General features: G+C 37.5%; 5 protein-coding genes across 5 annotated transcripts; 3 read left to right on the top strand and 2 right to left on the bottom strand.

Moving 5' to 3' along the window:
* The first annotated feature begins 549 nt into the window (after positions 1-549).
* On the top strand, positions 550-5205 carry LOC109602419 (ATP synthase subunit beta, mitochondrial). Its single transcript, XM_020018782.2, has 5 exons — positions 550-710; positions 1010-1164; positions 3594-3863; positions 3921-4823; positions 4887-5205. Exons 1-5 carry the CDS (start codon positions 608-610, stop codon positions 5001-5003), a joined length of 1548 nt encoding a protein of 515 aa, XP_019874341.1. The 5' UTR covers positions 550-607; the 3' UTR covers positions 5004-5205.
* Positions 5206-6522: 1317 nt separating this feature from the next.
* Positions 6523-8032, top strand: LOC109602421 (60S ribosomal protein L6). The gene is made up of 5 exons (XM_049968753.1): positions 6523-6540; positions 6919-7202; positions 7258-7418; positions 7551-7735; positions 7789-8032. The coding sequence occupies exons 2-5, from the start codon at positions 6919-6921 to the stop codon at positions 7948-7950; spliced, it is 792 nt and encodes a 263-aa protein (XP_049824710.1). The 5' UTR covers positions 6523-6540; the 3' UTR covers positions 7951-8032.
* Positions 8033-8305: 273 nt separating this feature from the next.
* On the bottom strand, positions 8306-10533 carry LOC109602438 (peptidylprolyl isomerase domain and WD repeat-containing protein 1). The gene is made up of 3 exons (XM_020018797.2): positions 9162-10533; positions 8717-9106; positions 8306-8657 (listed from the first exon to the last, which is right to left on the bottom strand). The coding sequence occupies exons 1-3, from the start codon at positions 10321-10323 to the stop codon at positions 8332-8334; spliced, it is 1878 nt and encodes a 625-aa protein (XP_019874356.2). The 5' UTR covers positions 10324-10533; the 3' UTR covers positions 8306-8331.
* A 157-nt stretch (positions 10534-10690) lies between these two features.
* Positions 10691-16548, top strand: LOC109602437 (uncharacterized). Its single transcript, XM_020018796.2, has 5 exons — positions 10691-10928; positions 10985-11142; positions 11192-11383; positions 11726-15877; positions 15933-16548. Exons 1-5 carry the CDS (start codon positions 10790-10792, stop codon positions 15954-15956), a joined length of 4665 nt encoding a protein of 1554 aa, XP_019874355.2. The 5' UTR covers positions 10691-10789; the 3' UTR covers positions 15957-16548.
* Positions 16549-16708: 160 nt separating this feature from the next.
* On the bottom strand, positions 16709-17677 carry LOC109602425 (actin-related protein 2/3 complex subunit 4). Its single transcript, XM_020018790.2, has one exon. It carries the CDS (start codon positions 17483-17485, stop codon positions 16979-16981), a length of 507 nt encoding a protein of 168 aa, XP_019874349.1. The 5' UTR covers positions 17486-17677; the 3' UTR covers positions 16709-16978.
* Between the last annotated feature and the right edge of the window lie 496 nt (positions 17678-18173).

Raw genomic sequence — 18173 nt, 5'->3', positions numbered from 1 at the left:
TATTGGCATAGATTTTTATTGAATTAAATTTGATCTGTTTATTAATAAATAAAATAAATAAAAGGTAAAAAAAATGAAATCAACAACTTATTAAATACATTTTTATTACAGTTTTAAAAATACATTAATCATATTTTACCTATTACATAATTAAATATAAAATCTCAAGATTGTTAAATTGGCAATATTTATAGGAATGAGTTTTAATTATTTGTTTATCACTATAAATAATATAAATAAACTATTCTTAGATTAATTTCTTATCCTTATCTAATTCGATTTTTGCCTCACAATGTCCAATAAAAATTACGTAATTTAATTAACTATCGTTGACAATAGATGGCGCCACCACAACAAAAATACAATAAATAGGTTTTTTACAAGGAAAAGTATCAGAAACGTCAAACAAACGTCAACAATATAAAAAACAACCATTAAGTTATACATATAGCGTAAGAAAGAAGCCGGTAAGTCGCGAAAGAGTAAAAAATTAACCAGCCGATTCGAATCTCCCACGCTCGCGCACCGACGAAAGCAGCTCACGCGCACGGAAACCGTGTGGCGGACGACGGTCCACTCGACGAATCGTGCCTGTTCTGCGTCAACCATGTTGGGAGCAGTAGCGAGAAGTTCAGGCCTTTTGGCTGGCAAGTCCATCGAAAAACTCGGCGCCGAATCCCTCAAAGTCACCGCCGTCTACAATGGCCAACGTGAGTACGCAACTTAGCCGCTGAAAAACGCCGTCCGAATGTCGTGTCCGTCGACCGGTTTAAGGGTCGAGGTGTTATGTCACACTTTGCCGCAGTACGAGACGCGAAAAGGGCACAATTGCGTACAATATCGATGTAAGTGACCGTCGACAAGTTGTGCTACGTGTTTCGTGCGGTTATTCCGACAAAAATCCATCACGAAAGTGTTACATAACAATACGTACCGACAGCCATTTTGCTGGAACTATCAAAGTACAAATTGTGGATTTGTAACTTATTGTAAATTCCTGATGTTTTAGAGAGGGGTCTGGCCGCCAAGGCTGCCGCCGGCAAGGGTGGCGGCAGAGTTGTTGCCGTAATCGGTGCCGTCGTTGACGTACAATTCGACGAGGCTTTGCCCCCAATTCTCAATGCCCTGGAAGTGCAAAACCGCAGCCCCAGGCTCGTACTCGAGGTAAGTCTTATCGGAAAACCCTAAGTAACATCCACCCACCTGATTAGTGTTAGAAAGAGTGCTATGGGAGTGTCACATGGGTTAAGTGCTATTTTATTCATTAATTTTACTCTCTAAATTAGGGGATAATTCAGTTGGAATGGTTAAAAAATCAGTAATTTGACGTTATCTAGGTGTTACATAAGACAGGTTAGATTAGGTGTGTGATCACCTGAAAGTAGACTAAAGAGGCTGGAGGTTGAAGTTCAGTTTCATGGCTACTTATTACAGTTAAAAATAAAACAAAATTTAATATATTATAAACATAAATTAAAATATTGTTGAATTCAGCATGAAAAAAATATGAAGGTCTTCATAGTTTTGGCACAATAAGTTAATTTACTTCAATTGTAGTCAGAAACCTCCTAAGTTTGTCAATTTTAACAATTATTTGTTACTTTTACACCTGTGTAAAATTTCTTTAGATAAGTTAAAGAATAGTTTTATTTAATATAAAAGGGTAATCATAATAGTTATTGGCTATTTTTGGATCATAAATTACATAAAATTGCTTTTTGTGATGATAAATTAAGGAATTCTAAAATTTAAGATCAAGAAAGCATGGTGATTTTTTAAATTTCAGCTTAATTATTAATTTTCTTCAATCAAAGCTACTGAAAGTTTACTAAATTTTATTAATTTTTATGGTTATTTGCTTTTTTTGTATCATATATTATGTAAAATAGCTTCTAGTAATGTTATATTAAAGATTATTTCTATTTAAAATGAAGAAAACATGGTGATATTTAAAATTTGAGCCCAATTATTAATTTTCTTCAATTAAAGGGACTGAAAACTTGCTAAATTTTGTTAATTTTTATAGTTATTTGCTATTTTTGTATCATATATTATGTAAAATAACTTCTAGTAATGTTGTATTAAAGAATATTTCTATTTAAAATGAAGAAAACGTGGTGATATTCAAAATTTCAGCCCAATTATTAGTTTTGTTCAATTAAGGAGACTGAAAACGTGTTAAATTTTGTTAATTTTTATAGGTATTTGCTATTTTTGTATCATATATTATGTAAAATAACTTCTAGTAATGTTATATTAAAGAATATTTCAATTTAAAATGAAGAAAACATGGTGATATTCAAAATTTCAGCCCAATTATTAATTTTGTTTAATTAAGGGACTGAAAACTTGCTAAATGTTGTTAATTTTTATAGTTATTTGCCATTTTTGTATCATATATTATGTAAAATAACTTCTAGTAATGTTATATTAAAGAATATTTTTATTTAAAATGAAGAAAACGTGGTGATATTCAAAATTTCAACCCAATTATTAATCTTGTTCAATTAAGGGGACTGAAAACTTGCTAAATTTTGTTAATTCTTATAGTTATTTGCTATTTTTCTATCATATATTATGTAATATAACTTCTAGTAATTTTATGTTAAAGAATATATCTATCTGAAATGAAGAAAAAGTGGTGATATTCAATATTTCAGCCCAATTATTAATTTTGTTCAATTAAGGGGACTGAAAACTTGCTAAATTTTGTTAATTTTTATAGTTATTTGCCATTTTTGTATCATATATTATGTAAAATAACTTCTAGTAATTTTATGTTAAAGAATATTTCTATCTGAAATGAAGAAAACGTTGTGATATTCAATATTTCAGCCCAATTATTAATATTGTTCAATTAAGGGGATTGAAAACTTCCTAAATTTTGTTAATTTTTATAGTTATTTGCCATTTTTGTGTCATATATTATGTAAAATAGCTTCTAGTAATTTTTTGTTAAAGAATATTTCTATATAAAATGAAGAAAACATGGTGATATTCAAAATTTCATCTCAATTATTTATTTTCTTCAATTAAAGGGACTGAAAACTTGCTAAATCTTGTTAATTTTTATAGTTATTTGCCATTTTTATATTATATATTATGTAAAATACTTTTAGTAATTTTATATTAAAGAATCTAAATTGAATAAAAAGTGGGTGATATTCAAAATTTCAGCCCAATTAATATTGTTCAAATAAGGGAACTGAAAACTTGCTAAATCTTGTTAATTTTTATACTTATTTGTTACACACATATATTATTATGTAAAATAGCTTCTAGTAATTTTATGTCAAAGAATATTTCTATCTAAAATGAAGACACTTAGTGAATTTCGAAATTTCAGCTCAATTATTAATTTTCCTCAGTTAAAGAAACAGGAAACTTGCTAAGACTTGTTAATTTTTATAAATTATTTGCTATTTTTTATCATAAATTATATAAAATAGCTTATGGTAATATGATATTAAAGAATATTGCAATTTAAAATGAAGAAAACCTTGTTAATTAAAAAATTCAGCTCAATTATTCTCTATAATTAAACTTTATGATTATTTGATATTAAGCCACTAATTTTCTGATTATTTATATAGGTTGCCCAACACTTGGGTGAAAACACCGTCCGTACCATTGCCATGGACGGTACCGAAGGTCTTGTCAGAGGCCAAGAAGTCTCCGACACCGGTTACCCCATCCGTATCCCAGTCGGTGCTGAAACCTTGGGCCGTATCATCAACGTAATCGGTGAACCCATCGACGAAAGGGGTCCCATCCCAACCGACAAGTTGGCCCCAATCCACGCTGAAGCCCCCGAATTCGTGGACATGAGCGTCGAACAGGAGATCCTCGTCACTGGTATCAAGGTACTATATTTGATGTAAAAAAACACAGAAACTCTGAGTAACGAATTGTTGTTAAAGGTCGTAGATCTTTTGGCCCCCTACGCCAAGGGTGGTAAGATCGGTCTCTTCGGCGGTGCCGGTGTAGGAAAGACCGTATTGATTATGGAACTGATCAACAACGTAGCCAAAGCCCACGGTGGTTACTCCGTGTTCGCCGGCGTCGGTGAACGTACCCGTGAGGGTAACGACTTGTACCACGAAATGATTGAGTCCGGCGTCATCTCCCTGAAGGACAAGACCTCCAAGGTGGCGCTCGTGTACGGACAGATGAACGAACCACCAGGCGCCCGTGCCCGTGTCGCCCTCACCGGATTGACCGTCGCAGAGTATTTCCGTGACCAAGAAGGACAAGACGTGTTGCTTTTCATCGACAACATTTTCCGTTTCACCCAGGCCGGTTCCGAGGTGTCCGCCTTGCTGGGTCGTATCCCATCCGCCGTAGGTTACCAACCCACCTTGGCCACCGACATGGGTAGCATGCAGGAACGTATCACCACCACCAAGAAGGGTTCCATCACCTCCGTGCAGGCCATCTACGTACCCGCTGACGATTTGACCGATCCCGCCCCGGCCACCACCTTCGCTCACTTGGACGCCACCACTGTGTTGTCCAGAGCCATCGCCGAGTTGGGTATCTACCCCGCTGTCGATCCCTTGGATTCCACCTCCCGTATCATGGACCCCAACATCATCGGACACGAGCACTACAACGTTGCCCGTGGCGTCCAGAAGATCTTGCAGGACTACAAGTCCCTTCAGGATATCATTGCCATCTTGGGTATGGACGAGTTGTCTGAAGACGACAAGCTCACCGTCGCCCGTGCCAGGAAGATCCAACGTTTCCTGTCCCAACCTTTCCAGGTCGCCGAAGTTTTCACCGGCCACGCTGGCAAACTTGTGCCCCTCGAGGAAACCATCAAGGTACAACACATTACTATTGTAACCCTCATACAATAACTAATTATTTCTTATTATTTTTTGTAGGGATTCCAAGAAATCCTTGCCGGCAAATACGATCATTTGCCTGAGGTCGCCTTCTACATGGTCGGCCCCATCGAGGAGGTCGTACAAAAGGCAGAGAAATTAGCTGAATCATCTTAAGCGTGTAACCAGTGTATTTATAAATTCCATCGATTTTAATTTCAAACTTCATACTGTACAGAAGTTCCAGAAACATCTTAGAAAGCAACAGCGCAAGATTTTTTTTATTGTATGAATATTCCTTATATGAAAGTTAAAATGCAATAAGGTGTATTTGTTGTATTTACTTTAATTTTAATAAAACTTAGTTCGTTAAAATTAATGGTTGTTTTATTTTTACACTTATAATATTTTTAATACAGTTAATTGTAAAGATTAATTAATTAATTAACATTCCGTTAATATAAACAAAGAATTTACTACAAAATTTTATTTATCAATTTGATTAAGTAACATATTCAGGAAGTAAAAATGATGAATTTCGAAATTAGTCAGATTTAATACTTTAATAGAATATTTTAAATAGTTATAATTATATTATTATATTAATTAAAAAAATATTAGAAATATTTCATATAATATAAACAATTTACAAAAAATGTTCATATATCAGTTTAGTTTTTACCCTCACAATATTTAATAAATTAATTAAAATATCTAAATTAATTAATTTAAAAATAATCAGAATTTAATTCTTGGAGATTGATAACAAATTATTACACTATTTTATAAAAAAAAACAAAACTAGAACATTTTCTGTTTAACGACATTAATTTTGAAATTTGATAATCTTATATAATATTTTCAAGTGAACCTATTAATATATATAAATTTGAACCTTTATTTATTCATATTCTATTAAAATTTTCTTTTGTAAAAAGGAGTTTTATTTAAAATTAGTTATCGTTAAAAATATATAAATTAAAAATATTTATATTATCTTTAAATTTTGTTATATATCAGCCAATTTTGTTTTAAAAAAAATCATTTAAATGATTATTTTTGATTATTTTGGTGTTGATTATTTTAATTTTAAAAATTTTATTATTATTTAAATCTCAATTAAAAATTCAAATTAAAATAATATGTAACGTTGGTTGCCTATTAATAAAAAAACAACAATATAAATTAATATTTTTATTTTTAGGACATTCAAATGACCATTAATATAAATATATAAATAAACCACTAAATATAATATTAAAAACAATATAATTAAAAATAAAAATTTGGTTTATGAATTACTTTAATTTAAACTAAGGTAATAATATAATAAAAAAATAATTTTAATTTTTGTTTTTAAAATAAAATTAATTGCTTTTATTTGAAACTTGTTCATTTATTTAAATATATGTAATAATATAAATAAATTAAATATTAGCAATAAAAATCAAACTTTTATTTAAAATATATAATTAATATTGAATTTAAGCATTAAATATATATTTTAATATTATTATTGCAAAATCCATAAATGAAACATTTATAAAATTAATTTGTTATAATAAATACTAATTAAAATTAACCATTTTTCTAATTTATCAGTTTTTCAATATAAATACTTGTAAATTTGAATTGTGCGGCAGTTCTGGTAAGTTCTTATCGCTCATGTTGGCATACCTTGCGCCCTCTCCTTTTACTGTAAACATTCATCGAGGTGAGTGTCTGTGATAGAAAATTCTAAATATCTTAATAATTCTCGTTTATTATAAATCATCTTTATAATTTTCTTAATCTAAAGACTAATTCCAAGTGTGCTTTATTAAGTTGCAGTGATATTTTTGCGAAATTACCACAGATTATTGTTAAAAGTTAGTGGAAACCGCCAACTTGTTTTGTTCATATTGTTCAGTTAAGAACTAGTGTTCCAATCAGACTAAACTTAAATATGAGTTTAAATGATGATATAAATAACCTTAGGACACCGCTGAAAAGCCGTGTAGATAATAACAACAAACTGAAACTTTCCTAACCTCCAAACCAAACTCATAACACGTTTCCACGTCAAACTGACAGATCCGTTTTGAAATTACAGATGGCCAAAAAGGACACACTCCGAGCCCTCAACCCGACCGAAAAGCCCTTCAAGAAGCCGGGCAAACCGAGGAACTACGACCTCGGCAATGGCGTCGTCCGTTTCTCCAGGACTAGGATGTACCACAAGAAAGCCTTGTACAAGTTCATGGGCAAGAAAGTGGCCCCAACCAAGAAGACGGTCAAGCCTCGCGTGATCGAAAAGCCAATCGGCGGCGAGAAAAACGGAGGCAAACGTTACGTTTTGGCCACACCACGTCCCAAGGCATACGCTCCTGCCCGAGTGTAAGTTTTTACCTTTGTTACCAGTGTTTGCAGTTCTAATTGGCGGGTTTTGTAGTGTACGCAAGGGACCAATGACCCAGAGCTTCCGCAACCACAAGAGGACTCTGAGGTCCACCCTGACACCCGGAACGGTGTGCATCCTGTTGGCTGGTGTGCACAAAGGAAAGCGCGTCGTTTTGATTAAACAACTTCACACTGGACTTCTCCTGGTTACCGGTCAGTAAACAAATTATTTGTCAAATTCATATCATGCGTTTTTTGTTCGCAAACATGCGCAACATCAAATTGCCCGTTATATTCTTTGTGGCCTTCTGTGTGGACAAACTAACCGGGGCGTGCTGATTTCAGGACCGTTCTCCATCAATGGTTGCCCCCTGAGGCGTATCCACCAGAGGTACGTGATCGGTACTCAGACCAAAATTGACTTGAGTGATGTCAAAGTCCCAGAAAACGTCAACGACAGTTTCTTCAAGAGGCAGAAGCTGAGGAAAGCCACCAAAAAGGGTGATGAAATTTTCAAAGTCAAAGCCCCCGTAAGTTGCCCCGCTAACGGATGTTTTATTGGTATTTACTGATTGTTTTTTAGACCTACAAGCCAAGTGAAGAGAGGAAGAAGGTTCAAGAGGAAGTTGACAAACAAATTTTAGCAGCAATCAGGAAACATGCTGACAAGAAGGTGCTCCTCGCTTACCTTTCTGCCATGTGGGGTCTTAGATCGTCGCAATTCCCACACAGGCTCCAATTCTAGACATAAGACCGTGATTTATTGTAAATTATAATGAAAAGGTTTATAATAAATTATGGATAAAATAAAGGTTTTTTTATCCGTTTGGCTTTGTCTTAAATGTCTTCTATCTTCCATTCTTAATTATTATACTTCAATGAGTAAATGAAAAATACATTTTATTTTCAATAAAAAATGTGGGAAGGACTGAAGAATTTCAGTGTCAAATGTCTTATAATAAATTTATGGCAATGGGGATTCTTTATTAATATTGAAAATTAGATTGAATTGAAACTAAATTAATTGTTAAACCATATGTTCAATGTCTATTAATATTATTTTTTTAATATTATTTATAAATAGTAATAAAACTCTCAGCTAAAAATTAAAACATTTATTCTTATACTATTTAACTGTAACTGAAATAATTCTGATGTCATCATAGGGCTTGTCGGTTTTAGCGTTGGTTTTGACGTTGCTGATATTCTGCACCACCTCCATCCCCTTGACAACCCGCCCGAAAATCGTATGCTTGTTGTCCAGCCACGGCGTAGGCGTCAGAGTTATGAAAAACTGGCTGCCGTTCGTGTTGGGGCCGGCGTTAGCCATCGACACGGTGTACGGTCGGTCGTGGCGAAGGTGGGGCTTGATTTCGTCCTCGAACTCGCCTCCCCAGATGCTCTCACCCCCTGTGCCGTTGCCTGTGGGATCCCCCGTTTGTATCATGAATCCTAAATTGAAATAAAACGGTTTTAGTTCGTTAAATAAGTACATTTTAGACGGCTTATACCCTTGATTACTCTGTGGAAGATGTGCCCGTTGTAGTACCCGTTCTTGCTGTGCACGCAGAAGTTCTCAACAGTCTTCGGCGTGTCCTTCATGAACAACTTAACGTGTATGTCTCCGAAAACTGTGTGAATGACGGCGTTCTCGTACAGTCGTTGGACGGCTGGATTATCGGTGGCGGCGAAGGTGTCCTCTTTGCTGGGCTTTTCGTTGAAGATATCCCTGTCCTGGTCGCCCTGAATTTCGTCCGGTTCTCTCCGGCTGAACAGGTAAAACCTTGACTTTTTATAAGCGGTGCACACTAATGTGGGGTCTGGCTGAATAGCCTCCAGAGTTGGGTTGTTGGAGGCTTCGATTTCTAGTGTTACAGCAGCCTTGTTCTTCTTTGCTGAGCCTGAAATCAATCAACCAATTAGTACTTAATTAAATTGATGCGTTTATTTATGTACCTTGATACAAGGCGATGTTTAATACTCTCAAGTTTTCATTTTTGCCAATAATGGTGATGCACTTATTGGTGTGCAAGTTAACCAGTTTAATCCCCAACAAAGTTGCGTACATAATGAAAAACCCACTGTTATCAAAAACGATGTTGGCTAAGTGAAGAGCCTCAGACTTTTCCAAGTCCCTTTCCACAGCCATCCTTCGACCAAACTCCATGTTGGGCAACTGTTGTGTCTTTTGTTGAAGCTCAGTGAATCGAGGCAAGGATTCATCCAGAACTCTGGTTAATTTACCCGTTAAAAAGTTGAAAACTCTGATCCTCCTGTCCACAGAGATGGTGGCGAACTTCCGGCCGTCAGGCGAAATAACCAGACCAGTCGGGACTGTTTTAATCTTAGCAAATTCAAATAAGTCAGTGTCTAGTTTTGAATCGAAGGCCACATTTTTGGGGAATATACAATCTTGTTTTATACCCGTCCAATATTCTAACATCCCCGATTTGTCCACTGAAATAACAACGTCAAACTTGGGGTTGTATTTGATTATCGACACGGGTTTCATGTGGATTTTCTCCAGTACCTTTAAAGGGGTGTTCGTCCCCCTGCCGTCATAGATATAAATTTTACTGGAGTCCACGTCCGACACAGCCAAAGTGTGTATGGGGTCACCTGAGTTGTGTATCCATTCAACAGTGTAAGGCACATAATCAAACCGCATCATGTTGATCATATCAAAGTTGACGACGTCGAAAATCTTCAGCGACTTGTCCAGGGAGGCCGAACACAGTAAGGTTCCCTCATGATTGCAGGCAATTTTAGAAATAGGCCCCAGGTGGCTGCGGAAGTGCTTCACGAACTCTATGCCAGTCTCCACTTTCTTCCAGAACTTAATGTGACCATCACAACTGGCTGTTATGATGAAATCCGTGTTCGTGACCAGGCAGTGCGTTATCGTGTCCCTGTGCATGTAACTTTTTTCGTACGACTCGGCGCACGGTATACGATCCAAATAGAGCTTTTCGTGGGGCAGGAACTTCTTTTTCTTCGGCGGCGCCGCCAAATCCACGGAGGGACCGACGAAATCGTTGGAGTCTGAGTTTTCATTTTCGTCTTCGTCTTCGTGGACGCGTTTTTGTGGTGGCGAAGAGTCCTGGTTTTCCTCACTCATTTTGTAATTGTTTAAAGTGGAACAACAAACACTCAAATGACGGTGTTTTTGAAATTATAACCTTAAATTATATGTTGATACTTTTGGAACTATTTTCGGTACTTTGAAACTAATTTGTGCATATTTTAAGCAACGTTGAAGTATTTTTAGTCGAATAAACAATTAGTGTTAAGTTTTGGTTTTAATTAAACCATGAGCATTGCGAATGTAATTAATGTTAATGATATAAATGAGTTGTAAACTGGTTAGTTTGAAATACGTGCACAGTCGACATTTATTTATTGATTTACTTTACCACAACTCAGACATACGTCCGACGGAGACAACCTACAAACGCAACAAGTGCGACAGAGACAGAAAATAGATGTTGTATTCATCAATGTTATTTTGACACGTCATTTGTAGGTTAGAAGTCGAAGGAGTGTAATGTTTATTTTGGTGTTTTTGGTACTCTAACAGCGATAAAATGTTCAAAAAACTAAAAGATAAAATCACGGAGGACCTGAAAAGTTCGCCGCAACGTTTCCAACAGCTCACGCAGTCGGTGAGCGATCGATTGAGCACGTCCACAAACGACGAGAATTTCTTTTCGATAGGCGACGACGGTATAAGACCCACCAGCATTTGTCCAAGCATGCCCGAACCGTTTTATGTATTGCAGATGCGAACATGTCGACGAACAGTGCCGAGGCGGGATTCTCCAGTCTGTCTCTGGTCTCGCCCTCGGAGCCCAGAATCAGGCGGACTTCCAACTCTTCTATGGCCAGTGACGTCTCGTTTTTGCCACGATACGAATCGTCTGCCATGTATCAGTTGCAGGTATTCGTTTTCGTTGCGCTAAAAACATGAATGCATTGTTTTATTGTAGTCTGATTTGGACGTGTCGGCCAGCGAGGTTGAAGACAATGTGTCCACTTCGTCACAGTTGGGGCACTTGTCCAAAGAGCAGATTTATTCGGCGTTTCAGAAGGCACAAATGAGGTATCATAAATACAGAGGGAGGTACACTGATTTAGCTAAACATTATAAGGATTTGGAAAGAGAGAATGGCAAAATGAAGGTATAAATTAATTTAAAATGTGATGTCAATGATATCTTGCAACAAACTAAAGCTAGAAAATTACTAAAAATTAAAGATTTGTTTGTGTTTATATTTTGTGCTATTTTTAATTTTATTTATGCTTCTTATTAGAGCTGAATCTTTTAATTATTTACATTCCTCAATTAATTATTTAAAGAAATTACAGCATATTTTTGAACAAACTACAAAATAAGAACATGTTAAACTATATTTATTTGTGGTTTATTTGCTCATTTTATCTAATAATAAATTATTCACACCTTGACACTATATTGAATGTTTTCTTATCAGTTATAAATATTTTTTTTTAATTTATTATAGTCAGTTTTGGTGGAAACCCAAGACAAGGCGATACGTCGAGTGCGTGAGTTGAAGGAGCAGTGCTCCCTGGAACAAAAAGCCAAGGCACATCTGGAGGGCGTGTTGCGGGACGAATTGGACGAAAAGCAATTCAAAATCCAAACGTTAGAAACGAAAATCGGACTGCTGAGTAGCCAAAGCGGCGCCGACACTTTGGTGGACCTGCAGAACGACAACGACAAGGAAAATCTGGACACCTTAACCAAATACCTGAACGACGCCCGCCAGGAAATCGAATCGTTAAACTCTAAACTGCAGGAGTACAAGGCCAACTCCATAGTGTTTCAAAGCAAGGAGCAGGAGTATAAGAAGAAAATCACCGGGCTGGAGAACGAACTGTCCAAGTTTTCCGAAAGGGAGAAGGAGAACAACCTAAAGCTGGCGCAGAACAAGATGGAGCTGCACAACGAGATCCTGAACAAGGATGCCGAAATTTTGAACATGAAAAAGGACCTGGAGGTGCTGCGGAAGAGCCTGGAGGCGTACGAGACGCAGACGCACACGTCCAAAGTGGAGAACTTGCAGGCTCAGAACACGAAGCTCATCGAACGGGTCGAAGCTTTGACTCAAAGATCCAACAATTTGGAAAGTGAGCTGCTGAAGGTCGAACAATACAAGCTGGAGATCCGGAATTTGAACAGCACAGTGCAAGATTTGAAATCGTCGTTGAAGACTAAAGAGGACGCTCTTAAAGAACTGAATGAAAAGTTGGCCACAGCCGGAGGCGAAGACGACAAACTGAACAAAGACAGGGAGAACTTGCATGCTGGACTCCAAACTTTCAGGATGCAAGTGAACTATTTAAACAAGGAGAAAGAAATGCTTAAGGAGACAATCAGCAAGGAAAAAGCAGATTACGAGAGACAAATTGCTGAGATTAGGGAAAGCACTAAAATAGTCCTGGTCTCTTTAGAAAGGAAACTGACGGAGAAGATTACCAGTGAGTTTGCAGCTAAAGAAGACAAACTAAAGGAAGACTTCAAACAGAAATTAAACGAACTGAACACAAACGGAGCCAACGTGAAGGAAATCCAGATGAAGCTGATGGAGAAGGAGTCCCAGCTGCAAAAACTGAACGAGGACCTAACGAGCAGTGAAACAGATCGAATTTCAAAGGAGAACTTGTACAAGAACTTGGAGAAAAACCATTTGGAGTTGATTGAGGACTGCACCAAACTCAGGAGCACCGTGGCAACGTTAGAAAAAGAACTTTCGGACATCAGAAACGACAACTCGGAGACCCAGAAGAAAATAATCCGAATGCAGTCAAACATTTCCACCCTAGAGGCTGATTTAAATGAAGCCAGAGAACAGCTACAACAAAAAGACGAGGAGTGCATGTCGATACAAAAAGAGAAAGTGCACCTGGATGAGCAGCTAAAACTGGCAGCACAAAAAGATGAGTTGCAGTCTCTGGAAGTAACTGAGAGTCGACTCTTGGAAATGAAGCTGTCGAAGCTGGAAGAAGATAACGAGAAACTAAAGAGGAAACTGGACGAGGAGTTCACGAGAAACAGCCAGCTGGACCTGGAGATCGGCAAGATGAAGTCCCTAGTCGAAGACCACGGACGGTTGAGTCAAAAGCTGCCCGAATTGGAGCTGGAGATCGACAAGCTGAAGGACTGCAAGAGCGACTTGAGGGAGGAGCTGGCCCAGGCCCAAAAAACGGTCGGAGAATTAAACAAAACGTTGGAGGAGAAGCGGAAGGTGGAAGACGACTATGTCAACCTTAAGTCGGCCAGTGAAAAGTACGGTGACAAAATTAAAACCCTAGAAAACGACTTGGAGGAGACCAGGAAGATGCTGATGGAGAAAGAGCGGGAGTGTATGTCGATAGAAAACGAAAGGACGCACCTGGCGGAGCAACTTAAGCTGCAAGAGGAGAAGGGTGAGCTGGATGCTTTGGAACACTCAGAGTGTAAACTGTTGGAATTGAAATTAACAAAAATGGAAGAGCAAATCGTCGATCTGAACGAACGTTTGGACGTGGAACGTAGAAACAACGAAAATTTGACGGAACAACTTAAGGAATCGAAGAAACTAGTGCAAGAATATAATATATACAAAGATAGGGTGCCAGAATTGGAGTTTGAAATCACTAAGCTGTCGGACCAAAAGCAAGAACTGGATGACAGGTTGAAGGCTGCTGAGGAGAGAAATCATGAGTATGTGAAAGCTGCCACTGAAAAAGAGGCTTTAGAAGAAGTTATTAAAGAGTTGGAGCAAGAGAGGGCCAAACTGGTGGATAGCTTCGAGCATGAAAGGAAGCTGTTCAACCAAACGCATGAGCAGAACGTTGCCAACGAACTGAAGCTGGAAAAACTGCTGGAGGAAAACATCAACATGTCCAAGGATAAAGACACCATAAACAAATTGAACGAAGAGCTGCAACGGCAACAACAAGAACGGGACAAGGACTCCCGAACCATCACAGACTTAAGGAACAAGGTGGAAAGTCTAACGGTCTTCAACGAAGCCCTGGACAAGGAGATCAAGGACAGGAATGCCGAAGTAACAGACATGAACAAGAAAATCGAGGAGCTGAGCTCGGTCATCAAGAAACAAACAGAGGAGTTCGCCAGTCTGTTGGACAGAAGCAATCAGTTGGACGTCATCATAGAAAAGATGCAGGTGGACAACTCAAATGCCTTGAGGAAGGAGAAGGCGGTGCAAAACGAACTGTCACAAAAAATTGAGGCGTGCCAAAACGAGGTGTCCGCCAAAACTGAAGAGATCAAACTGCTCCAGTCGAAGATCAGCGATTTGGAGCAGCTGAACAACGTCGACAAAGAAAATTTGAAGACTTTAGAAGACAGGAACAGAGAGTTGCAGGAACGATTGACGAAATTGGAGGCGATGGAAGAGAGCTTCAAAATGATTGGGGAGGAGAAGCAAGTGGTGGAAAATGAGTTGACCAGACTGAAAATTATGGAAAGTAGCTTTGTTAAACTAAAAGAAGACAACCAGTTAATAAGCGCACAACTAGACAACATTATGAAGGAAAAACAGGAGTTAACAACGGGGAAACAAACCCTGACGGAGAACTACAACTTACTCAAAGTCAACTTGGACGAAGTCACAAGCGAAAGGGATGATCTACAAAGGAAGCTGCAGCAACTCAAGACCCAAATGGAGGAAAACGCCGCCAGTGGATTAGAGAAGGCTACGAAAGAAATCCAGGAGTTGAACCTGCGTATCAATCAACTGTCATCAGACAACAATCACGTGAACGACGAAAACCAAGAACTGTTAAGCCAAGTGGAGGAACTGAAGGTCAACAATGAATACCTGCGCACTGAACAACTCAAAATCGACAGCCTGAAGGCGGAGTACGAAGAAAGGAACAGGAAACTCAAGGAGGAACTGGAGGAAGCCACCGGAAAAATATCGGAAGCCCAACGCCAGAACCTGGAGCTGGCCAACAGCAAAACAATAACGAACGAAACCGACATAATGAAGATACAGCAAGACTGCTACGAAATAAAGGAAAAGTGCGACAACCTGTTCATCGAGAACAAAAATCTGAAGCTGGAGATCGGCAATTTAGAGGAGAAGTGCAACAACTTCGCCGGCATAAAACGCAAGTACGAGACGCAGATCGCCGAGCTGGAGCACCAGTACAACGAGCTGGTGCACGAGAAACAGCTGCTGCAGGACGAGGTGCAGGAACTGAAGATCTCGCCCCTGAACCTGCAGAACAACTCGACGCGTCTGGACAACTTGGAGATAATCAAGCAGGAGAAGGCCTTCCAGGCCGGCTCCAATAACGACAAGTACGTGAAGGAGATCGACAGTCTGAGGGACAAGCTGACCCAGTACAAATCCTTGGACATCACCAACAAGAGCTCCATAGAGTTCTACGAGAACGAGCTGCAGAAAATGAAGAACAAGAACGAGAAGCTGAGCAGGAAGCTGGACGAGACTTTGGTCACGTTGAACCACTGCGCCGAGCTCAGCCAGTCGACCGAAATCGAGTACTTGAAGAATGTGCTGTACAATTACATGCTGGGGAAGGAGAGCATGGTTTTGGCGAGGGTCATTGCGGCTGTGTGCAAGTTCGACCCGCAACAAACTGAGAATATTTTACAGAAGGAACAGCAGAAACAAACTTTGGTAACATTGCTTTGCCCTTACAATTTCTTAATTACTGAAAGCATTTCTGTTTCAGCTGGGGCAACTAGGAATTCTCTAACAAAACGTAGTGATAATAAACACTTTGGGTTAACTGCAGGAAACATGAATCGAATCGATTCAGTCAAAACAAGGAGGATATTTTTGTATTAACAAAAAAAATTGTGGTACAATCCTAGAAAATGTACTTAATACATTTTTGATATGCCTAAAAACTTCACGGTGTGTTCAACTGAAAAAAAAACGATTTATATTTTATAAAACACAATACTCACTAAAAACTATTTGATCAGTTCATTATTTAATAATTTCGTCCGTAGATGCTTTAATCCAACCCAATATAATTAACAGTATTTTGTGAATAGAAAGTCTTTGATTTATTGTTTAATATACATAAATTTATATTAATCAAAATATTATGGAAGGGTTTTTGATGAAATATATTATCTCTTCAAGGACTTTCTATACTAAACATTCCAAAATTTTTAACGATATTGTATGTAGAAATTTTTTTATTTGCAAGTGTATATCCTTTTATATATTAGTCATATTTGTTTTATAATTAATTATTAATGTTTTAGCATTTTGTACATATTTGTTTGTTAGAATATTTATAATATTTATGTAAATTGTTATAATTAAACCACTATTTGTATTAATTTATTGCCCTTTTATTTATTTATTAAATTCTTTTTATACAAACAACTTTACATTATGTACATTAAAGTAGTACGAAATTAAACTGTTTAAATAAATATTTCCATTTGAATTACTGGAAGCACAGAATAAATTACTAAAATAATAAAACAAACCTAATAATAAAAATGTTTTATTGGGACAAGTATAAAAAACTTAAAAATTAAAATATTTATTTCAATTTCCACATTCCACGTTGGCACCTTCTGATCAACTTTCACGTCTATCACTCCGTTAATTTACAATAATTAAATTAAAACAAACTATAATACTCTTTGTATTTACAAATTAAATGCCTTTTTGACATGTTTAATGCTTTAATCTGTTCTTATAACTAGACTTTGCAACTTGAGGGAAATTGTAACAGTCCTTAACAATTATTAACTATTAAAACCTCTTGAGGAACTCCTCAGAAACAATCCTAGCTCTGGCATTGACTGCAAGCTTCATCTCAGATATTTCCTTGTCGATCTCCTCCATGAAATGAATCACAAAATCGACCAGTTTATGCTTGTACATCTGTTCAGTGTGGAAGTTGGTGATCAGAAAACTAATGTCATAGCCATCGATGGGCTTCCTCCTCAATATAATAAAGTTCTCCGCCCTCATCATCATGAACCTCATGAACTTCTTGCACAGTATCTTCTCAATTTCGTCGGCCTGTTTGACGGCGATGCTGATCCTGACGGAGTTCACGGACGTCTCGATGTACACTTTTTCTTTGTCGTTACGCGAGATCGTCACCGGAGTGAGGAGCAGCTCCTTGCTGGTGTTCACCTCCACCTCCGGCTTGTTGTGTCGTTCGACCACTTGCGACGAGAAGTTGTCCAGGCACATTGCGGCCGTCAGCGTGTGCCTAACGGCCGTCAAATAGGGTTTCAAAGTCGCCGACATGGTTGATTCGAGTTGGTAAATACACCACACCTCCCCCTTATCAAAATATTTCCCAACTGGGCGGTCTTCTTCTTCTTACGTATCCGAATTAGTCACTGTTACTGAACACTGTTTTATTTATGTTTTAGGTTGACTTTAATTGTTTTGTAGGTCTTAAATGTGGAGGAATGTAAAACTGACAGTTGTACGTTTTTAATTATAATTATTTCTGAGGGTGTAATCAGGGTTGCCATTGCAAAACGTCATAAAATTAAATTAAACATAAACAAACGTACAGTAACAAAGTTGGTACTGGAAATGTAACCAAAATTGTTAATTTAAATCAATCTAAAATTAAAATTAAACAATAATTACAAAATTTAATGTGAACGCTCGCAATGTACATTGACGAGCAGATAACATATTTTATAACTGTTAAAGCTGCGCATCTAAACACTTGGAGACCTTTTTAATTTATCCCAACAATAGATAAATTCAGTGAATAGAACGAACAAACGATTAATTTAAACCACGTGTCGGACTCATCTTATTGTCGAATTAAAGAGTTAAAAAAGAGCCGTTATATTAAGCCAATGTTACAGTTTACGGTGTGCGCAGTCTTGCTCCCACCACCGCAGCACCACTTTGTTTACACACGGATTTTCAAAACGACACAATGGTTTGACTTGTGAACCCGGGGCCGTATAAT

This window comes from Aethina tumida, chromosome 6 (assembly GCF_024364675.1).
Source record: "Aethina tumida isolate Nest 87 chromosome 6, icAetTumi1.1, whole genome shotgun sequence".
Lineage (NCBI taxonomy): Eukaryota > Metazoa > Arthropoda > Insecta > Coleoptera > Nitidulidae > Aethina > Aethina tumida.
This window is presented reverse-complemented; position numbering and strand designations above follow the sequence as displayed.